This window comes from Pezoporus flaviventris, unplaced genomic scaffold (assembly GCF_033815535.1).
Source record: "Pezoporus flaviventris isolate CSIRO_AGI_PZ_B2104156 unplaced genomic scaffold, CSIRO_AGI_Pfla_v1 ptg000014l, whole genome shotgun sequence".
Classification (NCBI taxonomy): Eukaryota; Metazoa; Chordata; class Aves; order Psittaciformes; family Psittacidae; genus Pezoporus; species Pezoporus flaviventris.
The window spans coordinates 476,119-502,712 of record NW_026892562.1 but is presented as its reverse complement, the minus strand read 5'-3'; the positions used below and the strand labels follow the sequence as shown (position 1 = coordinate 502,712).

The following is a 26,594-nucleotide window of genomic DNA, read 5'->3' as shown; positions in this document are numbered from 1 at the left end:
GCATTGGTCAGGAATTGATTTGTTGATGCAGTGTGCTTCAAAGCCTTGATACTGGTGAAAGGTTCCATTAATATTATTTTTCAGTGGAATTTGACATTAGGGAGCTTGTCTGTTTCAAGTTGCAGTGTTTTGCATTTCATTTTGTCTTGACGCCCATAATACCCATACAGTTATGCTACATCATCCTGCTTCCAGTGATGTGAGAAAGCGCCATTCCATCTGAAGCACCAATGCAAGCATAATGGCTGGGATGGCAGCTTAGGCTAATGCTGTGAAGAGTTGTAAACTGCTTCTTTTTAGATGGCTGGTTTTATTTAAAGAGCCTATGTGAGGGTAATTCAAGATACTTTATATCTGGTTATCATTAGATAAGCCATGTCCTTTAGAACAGTTAATTTCCATTAATGTCTACTTCAAGAAAAAAACTCCAACAGACATTTAATTTCTATAGTACACCCCATGAAACATGCAGATTTTCAGTGTTGCAAGCCTCCGGCACATTAATCTTGACATTTGATTGGAAATTAATTTATTTGTTACTAGAAAGCCACATTGCTAGCTATGTAATTGAAATGCTAAATTAGAATCATAGAATCAACTAGGTTGGAAAAGACCTTTAAGATCATGAAGTCCAAGTTAGAAATACATGAAACTTCAAAGAGAAGACACTGAGGCTCAATTTAACTATTCCCTTCTTTGATTTACAATTTTCACTGTTGGATTGTCACCAGACTGTCTATAAATTGTCACATACCAAAATGCATTAAAGTTGAATTGGGCCTCTCTGCTTTCTAGAATGGGAATACAGGTTTCAAGCTTAATTTTCAGAGTCAGTTGAGATGGGTTGCGAATGTTTTTCGCATATTTCCTCTTGTCCCTGTGAGTTTTTGATTATTATCCAGTAAATTGGAGACCTTACCTTTGTAATAATACAGAGTTACCTGTAAGTCTGTAAATGTGTGTAACTTTTACACTGTCGCAAACAGTGAAATTCTGTAATTCTGCCATGGGGGCCTGTCTGTTCTCTCAGTATTCCCTTTAGCTCCAGTATTATGTATCAGGCATGTCCCTTAAGTAAAAGCATAACTTATACTGATGTATTTTATTATTAAATTAGCCTTTAATGATTTGCAGTATGTAATACGCTGCTTTTCTGTGTACGGGAGACATTCATGACCCAATAGCCAGCTCAGATATATCGATGTCAGTAATAGATAGGAGTAAACAGACATCCTTCTTTGTAGAGTATATCCTGCCAGAGTTAATCTCTGTGTTAATGTGACTGTCTTGCTGACTTGGATTTTCTCTGGACTCAAAGGAATGCTCTCCAGACCACATCTGAATGTGTTTTGTTGCGAGGTTGCAGTTCAACCAGACACTGGCTGCAGCAGTAATATGTTTCTTCACAGTACAGCCATCCTTTCAGTTGTATTAGAGGGGCCATGAAGCAGTTTGAGGTTGTGAAGCTGCATAGCTTAAAAGCAGCTTGTAAAACTGTTTTGTGGTTGGGGTCTTTATAAGCTCCAAGATTATATCTCATAAGAGTACAGTGCCCCCAGTCCAATGGCGCAGGAGCAGGAATACCCTAAACTGGTATTGCCGCTGAAGGCCGTGGTTAGACATCTTCCTTATACTCTAATAAGATTAAATAAAACCTAGACTCAAAATGTCTCTAAATCACTGTAGGAATGGGTTTTATCATTCAGACTGACTTGTCTAAGTCAGTGTTTTCTAATCAGTGAGGCATGGTGTCATGTCCAGGTGAACCACAAATCTCTTTTTGAGAGATCCTATGCTGATAGGATCATAGAATCACAGAATGGTTAGGGTTGCAAAGGACCTTAAGATCATCTAGTTCCAACCCCCCTGCTATGGGCAGGGGCACCTCGCACTAAGCCGTGTCACCCAAGGCTCTGTCCAACCTGGCCTTGAACAACACCACCAAGTATGGAGCATTCACAACCTCCCTGGTCAACCCATTCCAGTGCTTCACCACCCTTTAAGAACTTCCTCCTTATATCCAATCTGAACTTCCCCTGTTTAAGTTTTAACTCATCACACCTTGTCTTACCACTACAGTCCCTAATGAAGAGTCCCTCCCCAGTATCTTTATAGGCCCCCTTCTGATACTGGAAGGCTGCTATGAGGTCTCCACACAGCCTTCTCTTCTCCAGGCTGAACAGCCCCAACTTTCTCAGCCTGTCTTCATACAGGAGGTGCTCCAGTCCCCTGATCATCCTCGTGGCCCTCCTCTGGACTTGTTCCAACAGTTCCATGTCCTTTTTATGTGAGGACACCAGAACTGCACACAATACTCTAGGTGAGGTCTCGCAAGAGCAGAGTAAAGGGGCAGGATCACCTCCTTCGACCTGCTGGTAACGCTCCTTTTGATGATGGCACAGAGCAATGCTGGATGATGAGATAGGTGTAGATGTACATCTTATCCTGATCCAGCAATGTTGTGCAGGTGCGTTGTGGCAAGCATGCAGCAGCAGCCATCCACTTCAGATGCATTCCATGTATCTTGCACAGGTACTTTGGAGCTGCAGGTAGCACCTGTGCAGTAAGTACAGTGCTTGTGGGCATCACTGGGCTTACTGTACGTGTGTGCAGGGTGCCCAGCTATGTTACAGGCCTTGTGTTTCTGAGAAGTGTTGGACAAAGTGCCTTAGTGTGCATGTGTTGTGCATACAACCTGGAAATACTAAAAAGCATAGAAAAGTCTGCTTGGTGCTTACCCACCTGTAAATCTGCAGGGGCTCTTGTATAGAAGTGCTGTAGTCCTCTCTTCTGAGGACTACAGTCTGATAGATACCCCTTTGGAAGATTTCATCCCCAGTACTCCACACTGTTGATAACAAAGAAGCAAATCCATATAGATATGTGTGAGGAAAACTAAGGTTGCAAAGGCAGTTACTGGAGCCAAGTGGTAGAAACAGAAGCAGTGTTTTGGGGTGGGATGTTTGCAGCTAGAGTCAACAGATAATGCTTCCTTTATAATTTTGAGGATCAGTCCTGGAATGATTGATAATCTGGTCTGAAGCATGTTTGCTTCTAAGAAAGACAGTTTTGCACTGTTGAGAACTTTCCTGTTGCCTGTTAATGAGGGAACTGAAATACTTTCTTCATTGGCAGTGCAGCTGCATCACAGGCAACAGTGATGCAAACTGGGCATGCTGCAGTCATCCTTCTCCAGCCATGCTTTTGCATTCCCTTCCTTGCACTAGTTCTGGGACTCAGCTAATCTTTTACTGAGCCAATCCCAGGTGCCAAAGCAGGTAAAATCTCATTCTGCACTCAGAAATTAATAGTTTCCAGCCATCTTGGCTCCTGAAATGATACAAACCTACATTTGATACCAGTACATAGTTTTCATGTTACATCGCAACAAGTGCTGCTTCTGTACAGAGCATTTGGTGATTTGCACAGAATTTACCTGGACAGGCTTTCAACTTCTGTGGTAATTCCATGCTTCAGATTAATCAGTGCAGTGTTCCTCTAGTATCCTTTTTCCTTAAAGGAGCAGAAGATGATCTGGCTTTATTTTAGTTCTATTGAAGCTGTACTTTAGCTTTGTGAAAGTAGTATTTCCAAGATTCAGAGTAGACACACCTAAGATAGATTTGAAGCTCTCGTAATTGTCTCTGGGCTTTATTGGAGGTGAAGTGAAAACGAGAGGATTCATAAATTTATAGTTGCATATGTCCAATCTAGAATCATTTACTTAATCTTGTTTTTGTGCAGCTAAGAAGTTATATGGTCTAGATATAAAATACTCTTGCATTTCATACTCCATTTTATGTATTTTTTCATGTTGTCTTTTGTACAGACTTTTTGGTGGCAAGCCTAATAAACAAGTTCCCATCACAACAGCTGAAAATATGAAAAACTCAGTAGTCATCTCCAATCCTCACGCTACTATGAACCAGCAGGGAAATCTGGATTCGCCATCTGGCAGTGGTATGCTGAGCAGTGGGGGCAGCAGTCCCCTGTATAGTAAAAACACAGATCTGAACCAGTCTCCATTAGCTTCAAGTCCCAGTTCAGCACATTCAGCTCCTTCCAACAGTTTAACATGGGGTACCAACGCAAGTAGCTCTTCTGCTGTTAGCAAGGATGGCATTGGATATCAGTCTGTCAGCAGTCTTCATACCAGCTGTGAATCCATTGATATCTCTCTAAGCAGTGGAGGTGGGCTGAGCCATAACTCCTCCAGTGGCTTGATTCCAGCCTCTAAAGATGATTCTCTGACTCCCTTTGTCCGAACCAACAGTGTTAAGACCACATTGTCCGAAAGGTTAGTGGGTTTTTCTCTCATTTCCGTATGTTTGGTTGTATCTCAAATGTGAATTAAGACCTGGCAGCAGTAGCCAATGGTGCAGATAGAAATCAGGTTGTGCTTCTCAAAAGCTGATACTGAATAGTATTATTAGAACATACAAAGAAGTCATTCCAGGCAAGGAGCCCAGTTCAGAGCAAGAGGATGGGTTCAGGTGAGGTTTTCATTTGCTGTGGTAGCCAACGTGACAGGTTTTCTTTCTATCCAATATTTGAATTTTGCGTCCTCTGTTACCCTTAAAAAGGCCTTCTGTTAGTGATATTCAAAAAAAACCCATTATTATTTTGATTTGAGAAGCCAGCTGTTTTATTTTAAACTTCTTGTTTATAACATTTGATAGGCTTTTAAGCTGGAAGTCGTGCTGAAGAGATACCCCTGTTTCCTTAGTCACTTGATCCCTTCTCAGCCTCTCACTGCTGCTGTGTCCTTTCTCCAGTTGTTCCTGCAATGTTTCGGTACAGGCAGTCATGTGAATGCTTAGTGAACCTGACTTGGAGATGGATCCAACTAAAAAATGGTCACCTGAACTGTGTTTCAGACTGATCAGTTCCCCAGCTCCTTACACAATGAAATTTATCAGTATCTGTGTGGACACACAGAGCAGGACCTGGGAGCAGACTGAGCAGGGAGGAGGGAATGGGACCACTTTTTCAACATCAGAGCTGTATTAACATGGAGCTAACATTGGTATAAACCAGAAAATGACTTGCAGTGCATGGTCTTTGAGACATGTTTTGTAAAAGGCAGTAGTACCCTTGCAAGCATTGCAAGTCAGCCCTATCCTGATGTGTCATTACACAGTCAGGTAGAAACATTTCCGTAGTTGCATGTCAGTGGAAAAAATTACCGCTGAATGTAACGTTCTTGAGAGTTTGGGTTTCCGTTTGTGCTTTATTGTAACTCCTTTCTGTTCTCTTTTCATTCTAATATTCCTTCTCTTGTTTTCTATCTTGTTGGACTGGTTCTTCTAGCCCTCTTTCTTCCCCTGCTGCTAGCCCCAAATTCTGCCGAAATACTTTGCCCAGGAGACAGGACAGGTAATGCTGTCTCAGGACAGGAGTATGCACAAGGCTGTAGGTTTTGTTGCCCATCTCAGTGAAGCAAATTGTTTTGTGACAGACTGCTCACTTGAGTCCTCTGCTGTGTTCATCGTTCAGGTGTGAGCTGACACAAAGACATGCCAGTGAGAGTCCCCTCAAACACGTCATGTATCTGCCTAAATCAGTCTGGAGAATGGCAGAGTTGGCCTGGGTTTGGTGTTACTTTGTTACTGGGAACATCTTTTGATTTAAGGGGAAGGGGTATTTTTTTTCCTCCCCCTCAGTTCTTTTCCAAAGGCAATTTGAAAATATTGTGCTTTTTCTTTCTACCAGTCTAAACTCTCACTAGCATTTCAGCATCCCTCTGGCATGCTGCTTTTCCCACTGCCTTTCAGGCCTGTCGTTTTTGTCGTGTAGTCCCCATGTCATTCTGTGTTGTCAGTTTTCTATTGCAGTTTGGCTCATGAGTGTTCCACAGAGATTTGGGTGCACCCATCCTTCTAAAGATGAATGCTAAAATTAGGAAAAGACCCAAATCCGAGCAGTCTAGCTCACTTCTACTCACTGCTATGATTTTAATTAGTCCCATGCTGTAATTTAGCTGTAAGGATTGTCATGAAATGAATTCATTTAAGAACATGGATATTTTCTTAAGAAAACAAATTAACAGATTCTGCTTAGTTACAATTTCACCAGTTGTGAAGACATAAATATGTGAGGCTTGGGTGACTGATAGAGTCAGTTTGCTGTGTTAATGGAATTTAAGCTGAGATTTGGAAATTGAAACAGTCTGGGCTCAACACTTTTACTGCTATACATTGCAGCTGCATAAAATTAATTAGCTGCATTCCCTAAACAGTGTCTGCTGAAAGAAATGACAGGAAGGTGGTTTTTGGACTTGAAGATGCTCATCAGTTTTCACAAATAGTCTACCTCATGTCTGCTGAAAAGCACAGTTTTAAGCTTGACATTTAAAGAACCATTTTTGTTTGTTGTGGGTAGAAGCAATGGCAAGATCACGTTGTGAACAGATGAGATTCATTGGCATGGTACCAGATGCATGTTTGTGCAGATCCACACCTGTCCAAGGAGGTTTTTGCATGTTTCTGTAGGAAGGCCCCAGCACCTTTTCCTCTGAAAAGGTGATGCAGATATTTGTACATCCTTCATTCTGGTCTGATGCCTTCCCATTTGTTCTTCTCTGAAGTTCTTTTCTTTTAACTTTTCTGCAGCGACCCACATCTTGATAGGAACACTTTGCCTAAGAAGGGACTCAGGTATTCATGTTTCCACACAGCTTTTGTTGTGGCTTTGGAGTTTGCTTTGTGTTTCTGTTGTGGATGGTGGTGGTGGTGGTCACAGTTTGCAAGAGGTGGCAACAATATTATTTCTTTTTCTTTTATTCTTTCTTTAATCCTCAAGGCACTGACTGCTGTGTCAATTTTTTTTAAGTCAAGTGCTTTCTCTGCTTAAGCAAGAACTGTGGCTTTTGCTTGCTGAAAAGCATCTCATAAACCATCACTTGGCATGACTTGAAAACAATAATTTTGCAGCTTTTGTGGCTATTACAAGGAATGGCTTGAGATAATTTTCTACCTGGAACCCTTGATGTTGATATACAAATAGGAAAGATTTTCCATATCCTGCCAAACCTTTTAGGATGAGATTGGACATAGTAATTAAAAAAAAAAAAAAATTTGCTTCAGAATACCTAGAGATAGAGGACTCTTAGGGATAACTTCTACTCCTTTAGAAAAGAAAACAAAATCCCCAGACAAACTTCTGGCAGTTGTCTCCTCATACATTTTGTATCTCTCTGTAAGGTTTTCTAACATGAAAAAACCACACCGAAAAAAAGATTTTTCTATTGATCTAAGCAATTCTAGCAAGATAATCAACATCAGGTGTAGTAATTAAATGCTTTAAGTATTGCAAAATTCACTGAAGCTATCTTAGACAATATGGAAAAGTACAGCCTCCAAATTGCTTAATGCAGCTTCTGGGATTACTGGGTTGATACGTTGAAATTGAAGCTGTAATTTATTCTGTGCCTTATACAATGTTCTTCGGCCCGTGAAGCCAAGTGCTAAAAGCTGTTCTTAAAATGGCATTTGGTTTAAAATGTTTCTGTTGTTCTCATGTATGTCTCTAATAAGTAAGGACTCTCTTTTAATACCCAAACATTTGAGTGCTGAACAGGTAGGTATTAGTGCTGAAAAGCAGAATGCCTTAATGTGTTAAACTGGCTTTTTAAAAGCTCCTTTTTTTATAAACTGATGTACGTGTGAAGTTGAAGAGATGCAGATAGTCAAGGACTGTTGCTTAAGTGTTGAGGCATAAGCAGCAGAATGAATAAAAGCATTTTTTGAAAGTGGTTTTGAGTTTTTGCAGTGTTACTTATTGTAGTGTTCACATGGATTTAAGACAGTCTTCGTAAGTGGTATCTTACTGTATACAGTAGTTGGAGGGAAGCTGATTGATTAAATAGATAATATCAACTAATAATAGGCTTCAAGTGTTTTTGGAAGGAGAGCTAGAAACTCATAAATATTTCTCAAAAGCGGATGGCAGAGCATAAGACAGGCACTGAAATCCATTAGCAAATGAGTGTTTCCATGAAGCTCTTTCTGTTGATACCTGCATCCTATCACGTATTTCACATAACACGTGTGGTAGCATCCCTATTTTTCAGGCATAAGCAGAAGCAGATTTAAAACTTTGCTTAAGCCAAAAACAGTGGGTGTTTTGCCATTGATGTTGGCATAGACAATGTTTCTGCTTTTTTCTTTGCCTTCAGAAAAGGCTAAACATTGTCTCCTCTATGATGATTTAATGCTATTAGTTTTGAACTCAACAGGCTACATCTCCACAGGCCATTGTATTTCATGTCTCTGGAATACGAATGATTGTGTCACAGCTTGCTGAAAATCTGATAATGGCTTTGTTGACTTGAATTTGGGTACATGATAAAAAGCCAGATAAGCTTAGTGATGTACCAGGAGACTAAACTACTGATAGAATTTTAGTATAGCTTTAGGGAAATGAAAGGATTTCCATATTATAGCTTTATTTTTAAATCGTACTATGGAACATACCCTATTTTTTACTCTACAGTGCCACAGTGCACAAGTACTGTCTGTAGCTTTTTGTTCACTACTAGTTCGGCTACTTCCGAAGCCATAGAAATGGAGTTTGTGGGGTTTTTCTTTTCCCTAAAGAGAGGGGGAATGAATTAGGAACAGCTTAAAAACAGCTTGGAGCAGCACCTTAATTTAGAGTTACATTGGGTTTATATCATTTTAATCCTTAAATTTTATGTGAGCATTCTTCCACCATCTTTCTTTCCCTCTCTCCTTCCCAGGTCTTGTGACATTTCATGTTAGGGTTTTCTTTTACTTTAAATAAATAAATGTCAGCCATTCTTAAATAACTGTTTTTGCAGGTATGCTCCGTCCTCCCAGCTCCGTAATCAAGACGATGCTAAAGAATGGCTACGCTCCCATTCAGCGGGAGGACTTCAGGATACTGCTGGCAATTCCCCTTTTTCATCTGGATCCAGCGTAACATCACCCTCTGGAACTAGATTTAACTTCTCACAGCTCGGTAAATACTTATCCGTTTGAATAATCATAGCAATACCTCATGTGTCTTGAAAAAAGCATATTACACAATATAATTTTCTTCTAGAGGCTCTGAGTCCCACATTCAAACTCAGGACGCGTTCATTGAAATGCGTGACTAATTAGCATTATTATCTCATTTTCTGAAGGCTCAGAGGGACCTTATTGCTCTCTACAACTACCTGAAAGGAAGGTGGAGCCAGGAAGTGGCTGCTCTCTTCTCTCAACTAACAAGTGATTGAACAAGAGGAAACAGCCTCAAGCTGCACCAGGGGAGGTTTAGACTGGATATTAGGAACAGTTTCTTCCCGGAGAGGGTGTTCAAGCATTGGAACAGGCTGCCCAGGGCAGTGGTGGAGTTTCCATCCCTGGAAGTGTTCACAAACTGTGTAGATGAGGCCCTTAGTGACATGGTTTAGTGGTGGCCTTGGCAGTGCTGGAGCAGTGGTTGAACTTGATGATCTTAGAGATCTTTTCCAACCTAGCTGATTCTGTGATTCAACAATTCTGTATGCCCAAAGGTGGCATATTTGGAGTAACTCTTTGAAAATACTTCCCTGGGGATAATCAGGTGTCTTAATATAATTGTGAGCTGTTTGGTGGAGCTGTTAGTGAATATCACACATTGGGGTGTTTAAAGGACTTAAGGTGTTGCTTACCCTGTTTATTAATATTACTTACTATATGTGCCAGTCTCATCAATTTGAGATATTTTATCTTGGTATGTATTTTACAGGTAGCTTCTTTGACAATTGTGTAAAAGTTCAGTCTGACATATTATGTAATAATTGCATTTCATAGAATCATAGAATGGTTTGGGTTGGAAGGGACCTTAAAGATAATCGAGTTCCAGCCCTCCTACTCAGAAGAATTTTAATTCAGAAAAAAGTACCATTCTTTCACTTTACTGCATTGATAAAAGAAAACCCTTTTTAAATGAAGGAAACAATAAAAGTTGATTGACAGGATCCATAAAGCATTGCAGATTTTAGTTGACTATATCAAAAGGTGAAATAACCTCATCTAAAGCTCTGGTAGTGCTCATCTCTGGTGCACTGATTAAATATCACTTAGTTGCCTTTGCAATTTGGTTAGGTATATAAATCAACCCTAACAGTAAATATATTGTCTTTAAGTTAAATGCCATTTGGAAAGTACTACACTGAACAGATGTTTTCTGTTTCTTTCTGATTTTCAGAAGCCACTCCATCTTTTCCAGAACGATAAATAATATGTGACTAGTTAAGAACTTCATAGGTATAGGCTTATGTGAGTTAGCAGCAACTTAGACACAGTCACTTATTTCTGGCACAGCAGTGACCTTTTAGAGCCTTTCTTGGAGTGCACTGAAAAGAAACAGATTAAACAAACAGCTTTAAATAAACCAACAAAACCACTGACACTTAACAAAAGTTCAGCTGACTATACACCCAGTATAATTACATTGCCAGCAGCTAACAAACTGCCATGAAAGTACTTTGATGGTCAGAAAAAATGCTGAAGAAGTATCATCATAGGCCCAGAAAGTTAACTCTTTATGGAGAAAATTGAAGATTATTTACCTTAATAAGGTTCAAAAGCTGGTTTTGCCACAAGCAATTTTAATAAAGAAAAAAAAAGGTTTTTCTGTGTTCTTAAGAGCTTGGAGATATTGGGAGTCAAGAGAGGTCATTAAATCACAGCGTCACAGAATGGTTTGGGTTGGAAAGGACCTTAAGATTATCTAGTTCCAACCCCCTGCCATGAACGGTGACCCCTCACACTAGACCATGTCCCCCAAACCTCTGTCCAGCATGGACTGGAACCCTGTCAGTGATGGAGCATTTACCACTTCTTTGGGCAACCTGTTCCAGTGCCTCACCACCAGTTAAATAGAAAGTGTTGGTATCAAAGCTGAGCATCTTTAAACTAAATTATTTTATCTTCTACAATAGTCTGTATCATTTGATGGTGTATATAGAAGTAGGCATTGACAGCACACCAGGGGGAACCTGCCAGTTGAACAGTGATTTTGTTGCTTTCATTTTCTCCCCCAAATCAACTAGTTCTTTGTAAATAGCATGTATAATTTTAGCAGAAAATTTGTTTAAAAAAATGTTAAATTGCACTAGGTGTTTTTGACTCTAAATGCTCTTTGGGAGAGTATTGGTTTAGGCAGATTTTAAGTTGTTTAATTCTTAGGAGCTCACAGTGGAAAGAAACAATTCTAAAATATAAAACTAGTAGGAAACTAGGGTCTTAAAATTTCTGACTTAAATACATATGAAAATGTTCGGTTTTGAGAACTTGAAGGCTTTGAAGGGATAGTTCACAAGGCCTGTTCTGAATAGGCAAAATGCTAGTTTCAATTCTTTCGGGCGTTTTAGTCCTTCTGGAGGAAGGGCTGTTGCCAGTTAAAGGGGGGGTTAATTAATTCATGCCTACAAGGTGTTACTGAGTTGACTGAGCTTGTCTTTAGAAGCATAGACATATCAAGCAACATTTGAAATTACCCTATTTGTTTGAGTTTTCTTACTCACTTAGCTTGGTTTGCATACCTCTGACTTGAATTCATTGAATTTAGAAAAATAACAGAGGTCTGGAGTGGGTGACATCAAAAATTTGTATCTTGAAAACAAAAAAAAACAGGACTCCTGTGGTAGTTGCACAAAAATTAGGTATGACAATCTGTAGTCAAGCAAATAAATTGGTGTTTGTTCTTCACCTTATAGCAAGCCCAACCACTGCAGCCCAGATGAGCCTGTCAAATCCAGCCATGCTACGGACCCACAGCCTTTCCAATGCAGATGGTCCTTATGACCCCTATAGCGACACACGCTTCAGGAACAGCTCCATGTCTCTGGATGAGAAAAGCAGAACTATGAGCCGGTCCGGCTCTTTTCGTGATGGCTTTGAAGAAGGTAAGTAAAGTATGTGATGGTGCTGGAAGTGATCAGGAGATGGTATTCTCACATAAACCGAGTATACATTTAGTGCTTTTCAGGTCAGCATAAGGGTGGCTTCAGAGCATGGTTCACTCTGAGCAGAGCTCTCATTATTAGATAAAAACCTCAGTCCTAGTCATCATTGTTCTGGTTTTATTTATTCAACAGTCCTTTCGGCTGAGCATAGGAAGGTATGCAAGTGTTGTACCTAGATTATCACTGTTGAAGAAAGTATAAGCATATCGTTTTTGGTAATCTCAAAATGACTAGTTCACACTTAAAGTGCGCGTATTAGTGTTCCCTTAAATAGGATTGTTCTCCTGAACTTGGGCTTTCACAATTCTCTATGTAGTATAAATAATTGATATTGGCCAGCCTGTTGTTTCTGTCCCAATTAATTTTTCCAGTATTTCATCTGTATTCAAATTGTCTTTACTTTTTATTCCTGCTGAGTGTCCTGGGTTGATACCACAAAGCTTCTACAGGAGGGAAACTTCAAAACATCTAGGCTTTTCTTTTTAGTTCCGTGTAGTCTTTTCAAATATGTAATCATAGCTGATAAAAGAAGCCCCCATGTAAATAAAACAAGACAAAGCCCTTCACCTATAAATAAGCATTTAGTTTAGTTGCTACTGATCAGTGGCAGTAGCAGGAGTAGCTATGAGCATAGATTAAAACCCTAAAGTGTTACAGTTTGAGAAATCAAGCATGGGGTGAGTGCTGGGAGTGGTTCATAAGAAGGTTATAGGAAGTGCTTTCAGCATTAGATCTTTGAGTCTTAAATCTGCTTCCGGGCAAGGATTAGAAGTTTGCTTGGCTATCAAGTACTTTATCACTCCTGGGCACACAAGCCTTTGCTGGCTTGGTTTCCCCACCACTGAAGATCTGCACTTTACTCTGCAGTGTTAATACCAGTGCCCTGTTGTTGCTGCTCCCCTAGAGCCAGGCACCTTTGCCAGAGATACTGGTTATCCCATCAGTTTTCTGCTATTGGAAGAGATAAAAAATGTATATTGGATATGGCTCCAGAAAGGTTCGGGGTTAATTTAATGTTGAATTTAGCCAGTTTAACTCCATGACATTTAATTGTATTTGAGAGGCCTGTGGCTGGGGATCTTCAATAGGTTGAAAACGATTAGAATAATGCTGTAGGACTGAAAACTCTTGTCATTGAAGGAATTAACATTAGTTAGTGCCATGGTTTCAGAAAGCTGTGTGATTGTGAACAGTCAGAGGTTACCAAATATTTAGTCAGTTGAATTCCATTCTGTGATGAAAAGTCCTGATCTTACTGAAGAGTTCCTTAATGTAATCTGTGAAGGAATTTAAATCACTGCATCTTCAATAAATTTAAATGATTTAGTAAAACAGCTACTACAGCAAAACTTACTCCAGTTTTATTGAAGACATCCTCAAAAAAATGTAACCTTAGTCTTTTAGGTTTGCAGCAAATCCATTTTGGCATGGAGGTTAAACTGGACCTTATAATTCAGAAATTCTTGTCCAGCAGGGAGGCTAATTTGGAAGAATAATAAGTATGGCGTGTTTGAGGAGGAACCATTTAAAAAAAATAAAAGGGAAGAGCCATGTGAAAAGCTCTACAAAGTGTTTTGAATTCATGTAATAAAAATGAAGTCCAAGAAAACTCTGCCAAGTTAAGAACTTGAAAGCAGTGGAAAAAAGATAACTTCTATATACAAGGAAGGAATTTGACCCTACCATGAATATGCCGAAGAAGTACCTTCCAGATTTCCCTAAATTTTTGGCACCTAAAAGGACAAAAATATTTTACCTGATGGAATGTATGTTTAGGTGAAGTCTTCTTATATTTGGCTTCAGGTTAGGGTTAACTTCTCAGGGAATCACAAGTTATAAGTGCATGTGGTTCCTGAATAGGGCGTTTATCTTGTCCTCTGCTTTCAAACCTGCAGATCTAATCCACCCTCACTTTGAGAGAATAGATCAAAAAATATTATAGAAATTAAATTTATGGTTAATGAACAGATTGATTTTATGCAATCAGGCAGTGTCAGTCAAGTGTAAATCCAGGTCTTAAATAAAGCTTACCAGCCTACTTTTGAATTACTTATTAGCATGTTAGATTACAATCTAACGTATCAGCTTCAGCAGGGCCAGGATTAATTCTTAAAAGCCTTTTTTTTTTTTTCTTTAGTCTCCACAGTGTGAAGTACAGTCAATGTTCTCTCACAGCACATAGGTCAAAACATCAGTCAGTTTTGTAGTACATAACTCTCTTGATAGGAGGGGTTTCAGGACTTGGAAGATGCCAGCAGGAACAACCTCCAAACTATCCTGAACTTCAGGGAGAAAACACAGCCTTTCCAATCCAAGCCAGTCTATCATTTTATGATTAAAAATGACACATGCTTGCATATGCATTTATAGTGCTTGAAAATAATAGCTCCAAAACAATTTCGGGTTTGTAGCCTGCGTGCAGATGCATGTTAACTGCAAAAACCCAGGAATCACATCAAGAGCCTAACTGCCTTCAGGCTCCTGATTAAATAGCCTTAAAGTAGCCATCTGAAGGTACTTTAAAAAGTAATTGCACCAAAGTATTAACTCTTTAGTTGTCCTTGAGACTAGAAATCTCAACTTAGATACATTCAAACAGTGCAGTGGTAATGTCTTACAAGGCAGTAGGATTCCCAAAGTTACATGTTCTTTCCCTTTTTCTGTTTTCAGTCTCATTTCCTCCTTTAAAGTCCCAGTGTGCAGTTGATGTTAACTGAAGAATGCGTGTGTCTCAGTACATTTTAAGGGGCTCTATTTCTTCTCTGACCAGTTGGTATGGTTGCTGTCTTGAATATATCTCTAGTAGTAAAAACTGCACAAAGGAAGAATATAGAGAGGCAAACCAGAAAATAATCTTATATTCTCTGGATGAATCCAGTGGTGGCTTTGTGCAATATTGCTTGTACTTTGGGCTGTCTATCTTGAAGAGGGTTAAAATAGATTAGGAATCTTCATCTTGGAAAAATTATGTCTGAGGGAAGGTGATAATACCTAATTTAGTGCATTAGGATGGGGTGGTTTATCAATTACTTTTTATATCACAGGGGTGTGGAGACACTCAAGGAATTTATTGAATGATTCAGCAGCAAGTCAAAAACAACTGCAAGGAACTATATTTCTAAACATAGAAAGATTTTCATACAGGCAACACGTCGGTGAATTCAGAAACAGGGAAATTAATGGTTAGAGAGGTCACAGCAGCTATGAAAAATAACAGTCTGATTGCAGTTCCCATCTCAGGAATTTCCATGTCTGCTGATTCCCAGAGATGCAAAGGTGTACGTGGGGAAAAATCACTGGGTATCTGCTTGCTCCTTGCATTTCTTTCCGTAAACATGGGCTACAATTGCAGCCAGAGATGGAGCATGCGATTAGACAGCTCCTGGCTCTGACTCACACTGGTTATTTTTATGTTTTTAATGCAGTACTGTCCTTAACATCTGACTATAAAGATCATTTTAATTGAAAGTATGATTAACCAGAAAAAGTAAATGGGTATGAGGGGTTTTTTTTACTTTCTTGTGGGTTTTCTAAATTGTCGTAAATTCATCCAGAAGCCAACTTAGACTTTGTTTACTTCTCTTTCCAGCCTTGCCTTAGGATATAATGTCAAGTGGGAAAGCAGAGCCTATTTATTATGAATGTAGGATCACTGCAGTAGGCAACGAGCAAAGTGGCAGCTTTTCTAAGCCCTTTTTTTGGCTGGAGGATTTAGATGGAAGAAGTGATTTAACACAATTTCGTATGATTTGTACGAAGTTACCTGAAGTCTGAGTTAAAGTTTCAGTTAAATGTATTTTGTTTCTAAAAATAAAGGTAATTTTGCATGTTTCAATAAACAAAGACAAAAAAAACCTGCAGGGATAGGGAATGTTCAGCTCATCGATGCCTGTAATACAGCTCTCCAGCAGAAGGAAGACATAGATGCATTCAGAGGACAATTAAGAGCCACAAAATTAGACAGTGATTTCTTCTCTGCATGTTCCACATCTGCTGCTGGAGCATCTGGTTATGTGCTGAGTATTATGGTTTTTTCAGGACATCTCCATCTTGTTCTGCTGCTTGAAGAAAACAGCCTCCCCCTCCTCAATCTCATCTTAAATTGAAGTTTACTTAGATGTACTTTTGTAATCTCTCCTGAATTTCTGTTAATTTGTTGGGGTTTTTAGTTTGAGTAAACCCTTTTGCAAGTTTCTTAAGATAAGTCGTCCAGAGAAATACTTATTTCTGAACAAATCTGCATTGAAACTTTTCTTTTTAATCTTCTTGACCTCATTTCCCCAAAACCCAGGTATTATTAAATTGTTAAAACAGCTTTATCAAATCATTTGTGGATTGTATTACCTGGCCATGCATTCTTAAAACTGTACATTGTTGGTGCAGTAATATAATTAAGTTTATGATGGATGTTTCTGCAGTAGGCTGGTCATTGGCAGGGGATGTTCTGTGATGATTCCACTGTGTGGTTGCTGTATTTATATTCGTAATGTTGGGTTTTTTTCTTTTAGTGCATGGTTCTTCTCTCTCTTTGGTATCCAGTACCTCATCTATTTATTCAACAGTAAGTATAATAAAGTGAAAAATTTGTGTTTACTAATAAAAATTATTGAATTGACTAGTTATATTGTGCTAATTATTTTTGCCATTCAAGGAGGGGGGAAAAAAGGGCTTCCTTTGATTGTGTTCCGGATGCTAGCTACAAAAGAAATGGTTACATTCAGAAAGATGTCTGTAGGTATTTAGCAGTGTCCTCATCAAACAGATGTTGATGGCCTAAAAGCAATTACTGCTTTGCAAAATGGCCAGATTACTTTTCAAGTCAATATTTTACAACTATGCTGAATTAAGTTTTGCTTCAGAGGGCCTCAGTAGATCTGAGATTTCAGCTTCATTACCTGAAGAACCCCAGAATTTGCTGAATAAACTCATTCCAACCTTGCATTAATGATTTGCTACAAAAGTTTTTAATGCACAGATGTTAATAATTCTAAAGAAGCCATTTGTTCACTGTGCCAGTAATATGTTCTTCAAAAGTATATATTCAGTTAGGTTATCTGATCATAAAACAAGGCTTACTGGAGTATGAAAACACAGGGTTGTTTTTTTTAATGGGTGTTGCATTTGCTTGTTTTCTTCTAAATCTTATGAAGAGTGTCTGTTTAAACATATACTAGGGAAGACCTTGTAGGATAAGACTATACCTGTGCTGTAATGGGGAGGTGAGGCTGCAACATGCAGACCATGTCTTGCCTAGCTTTTCTGTAGCTGGTTGTGGTGGTAACTACAGTCATTCCTGGCATGCTTTGATCACAGGCTTGGGGGCTTCTTAAAACGCAACCCTCTCAAAAAGCTGCTTCTGAGAAGAATTGCTTCTAAAGTATGTGTTACTTGAACAGGATCTTCAATTTCAAATTCTTAATGCAAGTATGATGTGTCTTCGTGCTACCACAGCTGTAACGAGTGTATGTGATACAAGAACTTGCTCTTGGAAGGCCATGTATAACTGTCTGCAAAGTCTCTCAAGCCACCATAGAGCTATTTATCATTATTTCTCATACATGTTTCGCTATTAATAAGCTAAGACTTTGAAAATAAATTGAAATACTATCTTTCATTATTGACTTCAGCTCAAGCAGTCTACATGAAGCCAGAATAGATAGAAGGTATTGGAAGGATGGAAAACAGACCTTTTCCTCTTGGCTTTTGTTTATAATCATGAAAACTTCTGAGCAGCTGCTGTGTAAGCTTCTGGTTTATGTGCGTGCTGCCCAAGCACAAGTGGCTCCTAATAGTGTGGTTTGATGGGTATAATTTTCATGGTGTCTGCTAGTGGACATGTTTACACAAGGACAGTGGAGTGTGTAACTTCCTACCGTATATTTCTTTGTAGCTGAGAACTTTGGTTGGAAACAAGCCATAGTAGCCACAGTTTTACCATGTAAGGCCACAGCAGATGACCAGTACATCCACTTTGCGTTCTTGGATAACTAGCTGTGTGTCCTCAAGTTTTTCAGCATCCAAGTGGGAGTCATTTTATTTCGTATCACTTTGGAATGTAAACACGTGGTCTTCATTCTATGGAGAGCTAGCTGAGCATGGGAGGAAGAGAATTCCTGTCTGAGGTCAGGCACGTTCTGTGACAGTCCTGGCTCTTTGGAAGCCTCATGCAGCTCCTTATGCACTTTACTAGTTCATGATTCAGAGTTGGAGGTACAATGATCTGTACGCTGGGAATTGGAGCCCAGTTCCTTCCTGCAGGAAGAAGTACTGTACAAGCAGCCTGTTTCTTTTTCCTGAAGCGTAAATAAACTAGAAGATTATTTTAGATTGAATATGGATGTGGGAATCCAAAATAAGGAATTCACATGAGGACTCAAAAAAACCTTTTGAAATATTGTATATATTTGTCAGGCTGGTTATGTTGTAACATTCTCATTTATTTTCCTTTGTTTTTATTTTATAGCCTGAAGAGAAGTGCCAGTCAGAGGTAAGAGCACATCATGTTTGACAGGCATAAATGTTCTGTCAAGGCACTCTGCATTTCATGTCTTGCTATTTTAGTTCTCCATATTACAGTGCAATAAAGTGCTCTCTTCAAATATATAGATTCGCAAGCTACGAAGAGAGCTGGATGCATCCCAAGAAAAAGTGTCAGCTCTGACAACTCAGTTGACTGCCAACGTGAGTACAACTTTGAGAACAAACACTAGCAGGGAACGCATTTAATGTGCCAGGTTTTGTGGCTGTTACCAGCCCAGTTTTAATAAGTGACAAAAAGATTTCATGTGTATAACACTCAGTTTAAAATAACTGCATGCATATGGAACCTTCCAAAAAGTAACATCCCCTGTCCTACTGAATTGTCTGATGCTTTTCTTTAAATACTGCATTATATTATTCATTTGGCTTTTGAGATATATATATATATATATATATATATATATATGTAAACCGTCTTCAGAGCTTGAGAAAAAACACTGAGACAGGGTCTTTATACATAGTGTCTTGCTTTATAAATCCAGTTGGATTTGTAGGCACGTGTTTGTGGGATAAGATACAGATGATGGTTGTAATTGGTAAGAATAAAAATTGGTAGAAATGTGAATTGAAATGCGTTATATTTTGCTGTTTCATTAAGATGTAGGCTAATGGTAATAGGTAATAGTAGCATAAGGGGCTGTGAGAACTAATTTCAAGTTATGCCTAAAGAGTAAACATATCTGATTTTTATTAACCAGTGTAGTACTACTTCTGCTTGTTTCCCATGAGGAATTTGATGAATAAGTTTGAAAAAGAAGGATTTGGAAGCCAGGAGGTATTGAGGCAACACTAGTATGACCCTGAGCAAGTTTGTGTTCTGTGCTGATATCTGCAATACAGAAGCTTGCTAGAAAAATAAGCAGTGCTAGAGTAAATAAACTACAGATGAATAGTCATTGGATCATACTGGCATCCTAGTTTGTGGGAATGAATAAACATCAGAACACATGCTACTGAAGAGGACATTCCTGTATACCATCTCTGAACAGGTAGAATACAAAACTTGGCACAGTAAAGAGCAGTAACACCTCTTACAAGAAGGATTCAAGGGGAAATCTACTGTGGTGGTCGCTACAGGCATCACAGTTCTTCATCCAGCTTGCAAAATGGAAAAGCAAAACCAAGAACACAGTTAATAGAAAAGTCAGATAAAAGGGCTTTGACTGCATGTAGCCACTCGGTTGCTCTCCCAGGAGGAAAAGGAAGAATTTAAAAAACCTGCCAGAACTTAAATATTTAAATGTTTGCCTTTCAAATGCAAAGGGTACTGGATACACGAGTTGGTTTTCATCCAGAAGCTTCCTTTACGTATGAGAAAGCAGGACCAGATTCCCTTGCATGCATTTTTTTATCACCTTGTTGAGCTTGTATCCTTCAAACAAAGAACTTGCCAGCTGTGCAACTCAGCCTGTCTCTGCCTTAGTTGTGCTGCAGTGTTCAGATTCAGCCTGTCTCCAAGAGCAGTGAGTAGCACAAGCTACTCTGTTCCTGTCTAAGGTGTCAGTAATTCGCCCAAGACTTTGTGCATGGTTACTACCACTGTCTTTTTGGAGAATAGTTTTTGACAGCTGCTGCGTATTTTTGTTTGCTTTGGAGTAAATTGGGGGAGTGTGCAGTTGGGGGGTCCCCAAAAAAAGTTAGCATCACAATGTATAATATTCTCTTTTGCATTTGTAGGGTTTTATTCGTGCTATTTAAACTTCTTAGACTGGAATTGCCCCTTATTTATCCATAAAACACCAACAGTCTGCTGCAGAGATGTTGCTATAACTGTCCTTGTAATAGATTTCAGTCTGTAGCCTCTTTTCAGAGAACGTACTCTTTTTTCCATTTAAAAGGGTAGGTCTGTTCCCTAAAAAGTTAAGACTCATAAATGCTGTTTGTTAAGACACTGCTTTAGGGACATCTCCTTTACGCAAGATTTTTTTAATGTAAGCATTTTGAACTCATCTTTCTATTTATTTGGTGATTTTTTTTTTCCTGGATTTTCCTGTATAGACACTGCAGCTTTTGATGTTTCTCAGGCTATCAGGGGCAAGAGTTTGAAAAGGTTTTTCTCCAGCTAGGAAGTGCAGATAACTCTCTTTTTCTATAGTTCGCTGAACAGTTTCCAGATAGGAGTAATTATAAGGTGCTTCATCCATATTTGAAAGAGCAACTTTCTCTCAAGGTTTAGGTTAAAGCTTTAAAGGTTTGTATCCCATTATTAATCCATGTGGTCCTGCTTGCCTGTTTCTTCTCTGCTTTTGCAAAGTATTGCTGAGGACTCCTGAATATCAGTGTTGTTGTTCCCTGTTCATCCTCCCAAACAGAAGCTTTGCAGTCTGTGTTTTTAAAATAAATATTTAGATTTTCATACATGTGTAACATGAGGTTCTAAATGACTTTGCTATTTTCTCACAGGCTCAGCTGTTTATTTTCATAGGGGCTGATGGGAATGAGAGATGCACATCCCCGTGTTATTGTACTGCTCATGTTTGTTTTCATTGTGAATGTGAGAACAGTTATTTAGGATAAGTCAGCTGTGTGCTGCTGCTGAACAAGTCAGGAATATCTCTGTGAAAGGTTTTGCTGTTCTGCGTATATTTAGACGAGAGAATGTCCTTTTCCGTTTGGAAAGATTTCACACATTTTATGTCTCATTTTGTGTATAGAATTATTTCCAATAGCAAAATAAAGTATTTTTTATAGTTTGTGTAGATTATTGTGCCTAATGAGACAAATACATGTTGAACTATGTCTCTGTTATTTGTGCACATCCATATCCATATACATGTATATCTATAAAACGATGCCATGTAATTTCACTGGAAACATAGTTCCCTCTTACCAAGGTCCTTTCCGTCTTCTCGATCTGTATTTCCTTCCTTTAACTTACCATCATTTTCATTTCCTAGCTGATGTCCTTAATGTAATCGACATTGGGTTCTCAATGCTTCATGGGAAAACAAAAAAGGGTAATTGGCCAAGCACCAGACGTTTTGGATCATATTTAGCACATGGACCTTGGTTGCAAGCAGATATTCAAATATTGGAAAATTCTTTGAGTTAGATGCAGATATATTGGCCAGTTAAGCATCTGGCAGATTGACTGCAATGCTGAAGTAGTCCTTTATCCCTCTCTGCAGGGAAGGCATCTCTGGTCTCAGCTGCTTAAATTGGCTTTTGGAGTTCTCCTGTTGGGATAGCACAGAGAAAATCTGAAACCTGCAGCACCTTTTTGCCTTAAATCTCCACGAGGAAAATAGTGATCTAGTTGGAGGGATGTTCTGTCTGGCTTTTCTCTATCTAAAAACTTGCTTTATATTTTATCAAGGCCGGATTTGATCTAAGTGTGAGATGTCCCTGCCCATGGCAGGGGGGTGGAACTAGATGATCTTAGGTCCTTTCCAACCCAAACCATTCTATGAGTTACTGTTTTGTGGTTTATTTTGTTTTTTAGGATGTCCTCCTAAAACTTAGGAGTGATGACATTTTGTTGTTTGGGGTGTGCATATATATATACCCCCATATATATATATATACACAATATATATATGTTGTTTGGGGATATATATCTTTTATATGTATATATATGTATATGCACACTTTGGGAGAAGACTTAAGATCATAGAATAATAGAATAGTTAGGGTTGGAAAGGACCTTAAGATCATCTAGTTCCAACCCCCCTATAAACTTTCTGTGAAAAGCTTTGTGGCAGGAGTTCCCTTAACCATATGAAGGGCACCTGAAAACCATCAGTAGGTAATCTTACATATGCTAATAATGGCCCACATAAAAAGTTGAAGATGAAGTCTGATTTCAGAACTGAACAGCAGACGTTCAGAAATATTGATTGGTTTGTCTCTTTTTCCTCTCTACGTTTTGTGACAGGATGTCTTGTCATGTCATTGCTTGCAATAGCTTGAGAACATGGCTAGATAACCAAGGACATCCTTCCATGCCTTCTTGGTGTCAGGGATACTTTCAGGTGACAAGGTGTATTCCCTAAAGCATTCCTGGAAAGACTCAGTTAATGAATTGGATGTTTTAAGAAAAAATTGACTCTAATAAAGTCTTTCTATTTCAAAAATGTGTTTTCCATTTATCACAAGATCCAAGCAGCTTTAAACAGCTGAGAAAAGCACATGAACTAGATTAGTTTGAGAGTGGATTTTCAAAGGACCTTAACTCCTTAGGGATCCAGGAGGTAATTTTTTTCTTGTATTCTGGATGTGGGATTGCATGTTTTACAGAATAAATGAGAATTCCAGACTAGAAAAAGCAATACCACTCTTGGATCCTTTGTTAGAGCATGTTGATGTGATTGCCATAGCCAGGACAGTTTGAGGCAGCTGTCCTGACTATTGCAATCATGATGTCTTTAAGAAGTGGATGTAGTAGCTGAGTGAGGAGCCGCCTCTGGGAAATCTCCTGATGTGTCAGGTCACAGTATTACTCGTATGTCTCTGTCTTCTGAAGTATTTGATAGCAGCTGCTGCTGAGCAGGGCAGGGTTTATAGCCTAAAACTGCATCATTCCGTAGCATGCTGCCATAGAAGTTGTACAGGAAAGGGCTGTTTGCTAAAATTTTGAAGTTGGTCAATTACCTTTGTCATTTCTGATTTTCTACAAATAAATAGTTCCCGGTAATTCGTTTGCAAGCATTTTCATAACTCATGCTCTACTCATTTGACCTTTTCTAATCAGTGTTTTTAGTCTGTATCATTTACACAACAAACGATGCAGTTCCCTAGGTGGTCCATTTAAATAGCTGCAGAAATGTGCTTGTTTGGGGAGAGCAATCTACTCCTGTATGGTTTGACTTTCAGGCTCACCTCGTGGCAGCATTTGAGCAGAGCCTGGGGAACATGACGATCAGACTGCAGAGCCTGACAATGACAGCAGAACAAAAGGCAAGCTTGAAAAGGGTTTGGGGATGTCTTAACTTCTGTTTCCAGCACTGCTGCTTGTGCTTCTTCTGTGATTGGGGGGATTTTGTGCTGTTTGGCTTTGTTTCCTCAGTTGTGGCGACAGTAAAATGGAATCAAAATTTTGCATAGAGTCCTCATTTTCTGCACTTGGATGTTGTGGCAAGTGAGCAGGTTATTCCTACAAGTTGTTGGTTTGGACACATCTTCATTATTGCATATTTTTGCAACAAGTTTCTTCCCAGTGCATCCACACATGTGCATGGTAAAGAGAAATACTGAGAAAAATCTTTGCAAGACAGGCAACACTGGGGTTTTGGACAGTATGCTTGAATATATGCAATTAAGTAGTGCATGTTCAAGCATACACAATCCAATATACACAATATTTCTGTATTCCAGAGCATCCATATTCTTTCTTATCATAATAACCAAGCTATTTTGCAGCTTAGCAAGGGTGTGCTTCCCTCTGCATGCCAGACCTCATTTTCATCTCCTTGTACATATATTCCAGAAATTCTCTATCAGCTACCAATACCCAAATTGAAAAGCGGCTTCTTTGGAGCAGTTACCATCATACTATCAGCATTTTCCAGCATGTCACCTTTTTTTTTTTTTTTAACCCTTATTCAAGGACTCAGAACTGAATGAGTTAAGGAAGACAATTGAACTACTGAAGAAGCAAAATGCTGCTGCCCAGGCTGCCATCAACGGAGTCATCAACACACCTGAGCTCAACTGCAAAGGTAAGCAGCACAGCATCACCTATAGAAACTGTGCAGTGCTCATGAGACTTTTGTCCTCTCAGGAGTAACTGATGTAACCATCAAAGATCAGCTTTGTCTTATGCTCTAGTTAACTTGTTTGGGATCATGTGGGATTTGAAATAGGTATCTGTGTAAACTATGATAAATTGTACAGAAGTAAATGGAAAAGTAAACCGAGAAGGTGTTTTAACAAAGCTTTTTCCACCTTCAGTGTGGAAAATTCACTGAATTTACCAGAATCATTTAGTAATTCACCCATCTAGCTGCTGTTGTGAAGCAGCAGGGAGCAGAGTTCCCCATTTCAGAGCTGTCAGACACTTGGTTTATTTTCTTCAGTGTTTTCAGTAATCTCCAGTGTAAAGTCTAAATACAGTCCTGCCTATCACACATCTCGTATTTATCCCAGTAGTTACACAGGGATATATTCCTAATGGAAGGGTTTGTAAGGTCTGGGTCTGAGATTTTAATCTCTCCGCAAGAAACAGTGATTATCATATACTAAGCTGCATCAAAAAAAGTGTGACCAGCAGGCTGAAGGAGGTGATCCTGCCCTTCTGCTCTGCTCTTCTGAGACACCAGTTGGAGCACTGTGTTCAGTTCTGTTGTCCTTAACATAAGAAGGACATGGAACTGTTGGAGCAAGTCCAGAGGAGGCCATGAGGATGATCAGGGGCTGGAGCACCTCCTGTTATGAAGAAAGGTTTGAATGGGAAGCAGGCTGAGAAAATTGAGCCTCTTCAGTCTGGAGAACAGAAGCTGCATGGAGACCTCATAGCAGCCTTCCAGTATCTGAAGGGGACCTACAAGGATGCTGGAGATGGACTCTCAGGGACTGTAGCAATAGGACAGGTGGTGAAGGGTTTAAACTTAAACGGGAAGTTGAGGTTAGATATAAAGAAGTTCTTCCCTGTGAGGGTGGTGAGGCACTGGAACAGGCTAACCAAAGGTGTGGTAAATGCTCCCTCCCTAGCAGTGTTCAAGGCCAGGTTCTACGGGGCTTGGAGCAACCTGGTCTAGTGGAAGGTGTCTCTGCCTGGGGCAGGGGTTTGAAACTGGGTGAGCTTTAAGGTCCTTTCCAACCCAAACCATTCTATCATTCTGTGATTAGCAGCAGTGATTTGAATTACACCAGGGTGATTGTCAAGGTGTTTGTTTCCCTAAATGTTTCTTTTAGATTACATAATAAAACACCAAATTGCAAATTTTGACATTGCCTCCATTCATACGCAGGACCTGGAGCTGCTCAAGCCACAGACCTGCGGATCCGCAGACAGCACTCTTCGGATAGTGTCTCCAGTATTAACAGTGCTACCAGTCACTCCAGTGTGGGGAGCAACATTGAGAGTGATTCAAAGAAAAAGAAGAGGAAGAACTGGGTGAGTATACTTTAGCAGATTGTGTGAGTTTTATATAAAACTGTCAGAACACACCCCAGTGAAACTGAGCCACTCAGCTCCTCACTCCTCCCCTCCTACAGCAGGTTAGCACAAGGACTATGCACTGCTGAAATCCTGTGTAAACTCTTTTGAAAGTTTGAGACCTAAGTGATGTGTATGCTTGTGTTGATGCATAGTACTGAGTTTTAGCTTCTACCGCTGAAAGGCCAGTCTTAAATTAGAAGTAGCTGTCAAAGATCAGTTCTGGCTAAAAGTAATATGGTGTCCCACCCCTTAGGGGAAACCTGCAATAAGAGATTCTTCTTTTTCTTTGGCTTGTAGGGCTTGCTTTTAAGTGAACATGTTAAACGCTTTAAGAACTCTGTTTTGAGAATTGCCATGAAGCTCTACAATGAAAAAATAACCAATCTTGAACAGTTTTGCTTACTTGTCATTTCCCATTTTTCCTTCTTTGCACATCATGTACTCTGTACATGGTACCCTGTACTGGAGGAAAGGTACATTATATTAAACTCCATTTTCAGTTAGACCATAATTGCCTTAGTGTCTTAGTCTAATTGTAGTCTGGACGAAAGTCCCTAGATCCTTTATTGTAGCCAGTAAAGCAATCCATCCCTTCCTTCCTACTGAATTTAAGTCTTCCGGGATCTTTTGGTTGTACAGATAAATCCGTATAAATACAAAATGTGGTTAGAGCTGGTAAAAGCTTGATTTGTATTTGCACAGTATCCTCTCAGAAATGCTTGTGAAACTCCTGAACTATAGGAAACAGCTTTCTGAGGAGGTTCTTGTTTTTATTTCTCTCTTGTCCCAGTGGTTTAATTTTGATATCTTTCCAGGTCCTTCATAACAGCAGTATTTCCACTCTGCCCCTGAAATAATTGGTTGAATGGAAACTGTCATCTCCAAATCCTTCTTGTGCTAGCTTATGCATCAGTTATAGACAAAGTAAATTGCTTTAACTGAAATTGCTAGCAATTCTGAATTGGTGATACAAACCGTTCATAATCATTCAGCTTC

General features: G+C 39.3%; 1 protein-coding gene across 3 annotated transcripts in view; it reads left to right on the top strand.

The window, feature by feature from the left end:
• NAV2 (neuron navigator 2) overlaps positions 1–26,594 on the top strand; it is a 400,494-nt gene that overhangs the window by 354,089 nt on the left and 19,811 nt on the right. For all 3 annotated transcript variants that reach the window (XM_061453111.1, XM_061453110.1, XM_061453109.1), the window contains 11 exons: positions 3,830–4,297; positions 5,311–5,376; positions 6,612–6,656; positions 8,822–8,982; positions 11,711–11,899; positions 16,468–16,520; positions 18,423–18,446; positions 18,566–18,640; positions 23,312–23,395; positions 24,045–24,156; positions 25,408–25,553. In XM_061453111.1, the coding sequence (XP_061309095.1) occupies positions 3,830–4,297; positions 5,311–5,376; positions 6,612–6,656; positions 8,822–8,982; positions 11,711–11,899; positions 16,468–16,520; positions 18,423–18,446; positions 18,566–18,640; positions 23,312–23,395; positions 24,045–24,156; positions 25,408–25,553 (1,423 nt within the window). The remainder of the gene's footprint in view (positions 1–3,829; positions 4,298–5,310; positions 5,377–6,611; positions 6,657–8,821; positions 8,983–11,710; positions 11,900–16,467; positions 16,521–18,422; positions 18,447–18,565; positions 18,641–23,311; positions 23,396–24,044; positions 24,157–25,407; positions 25,554–26,594) is intronic.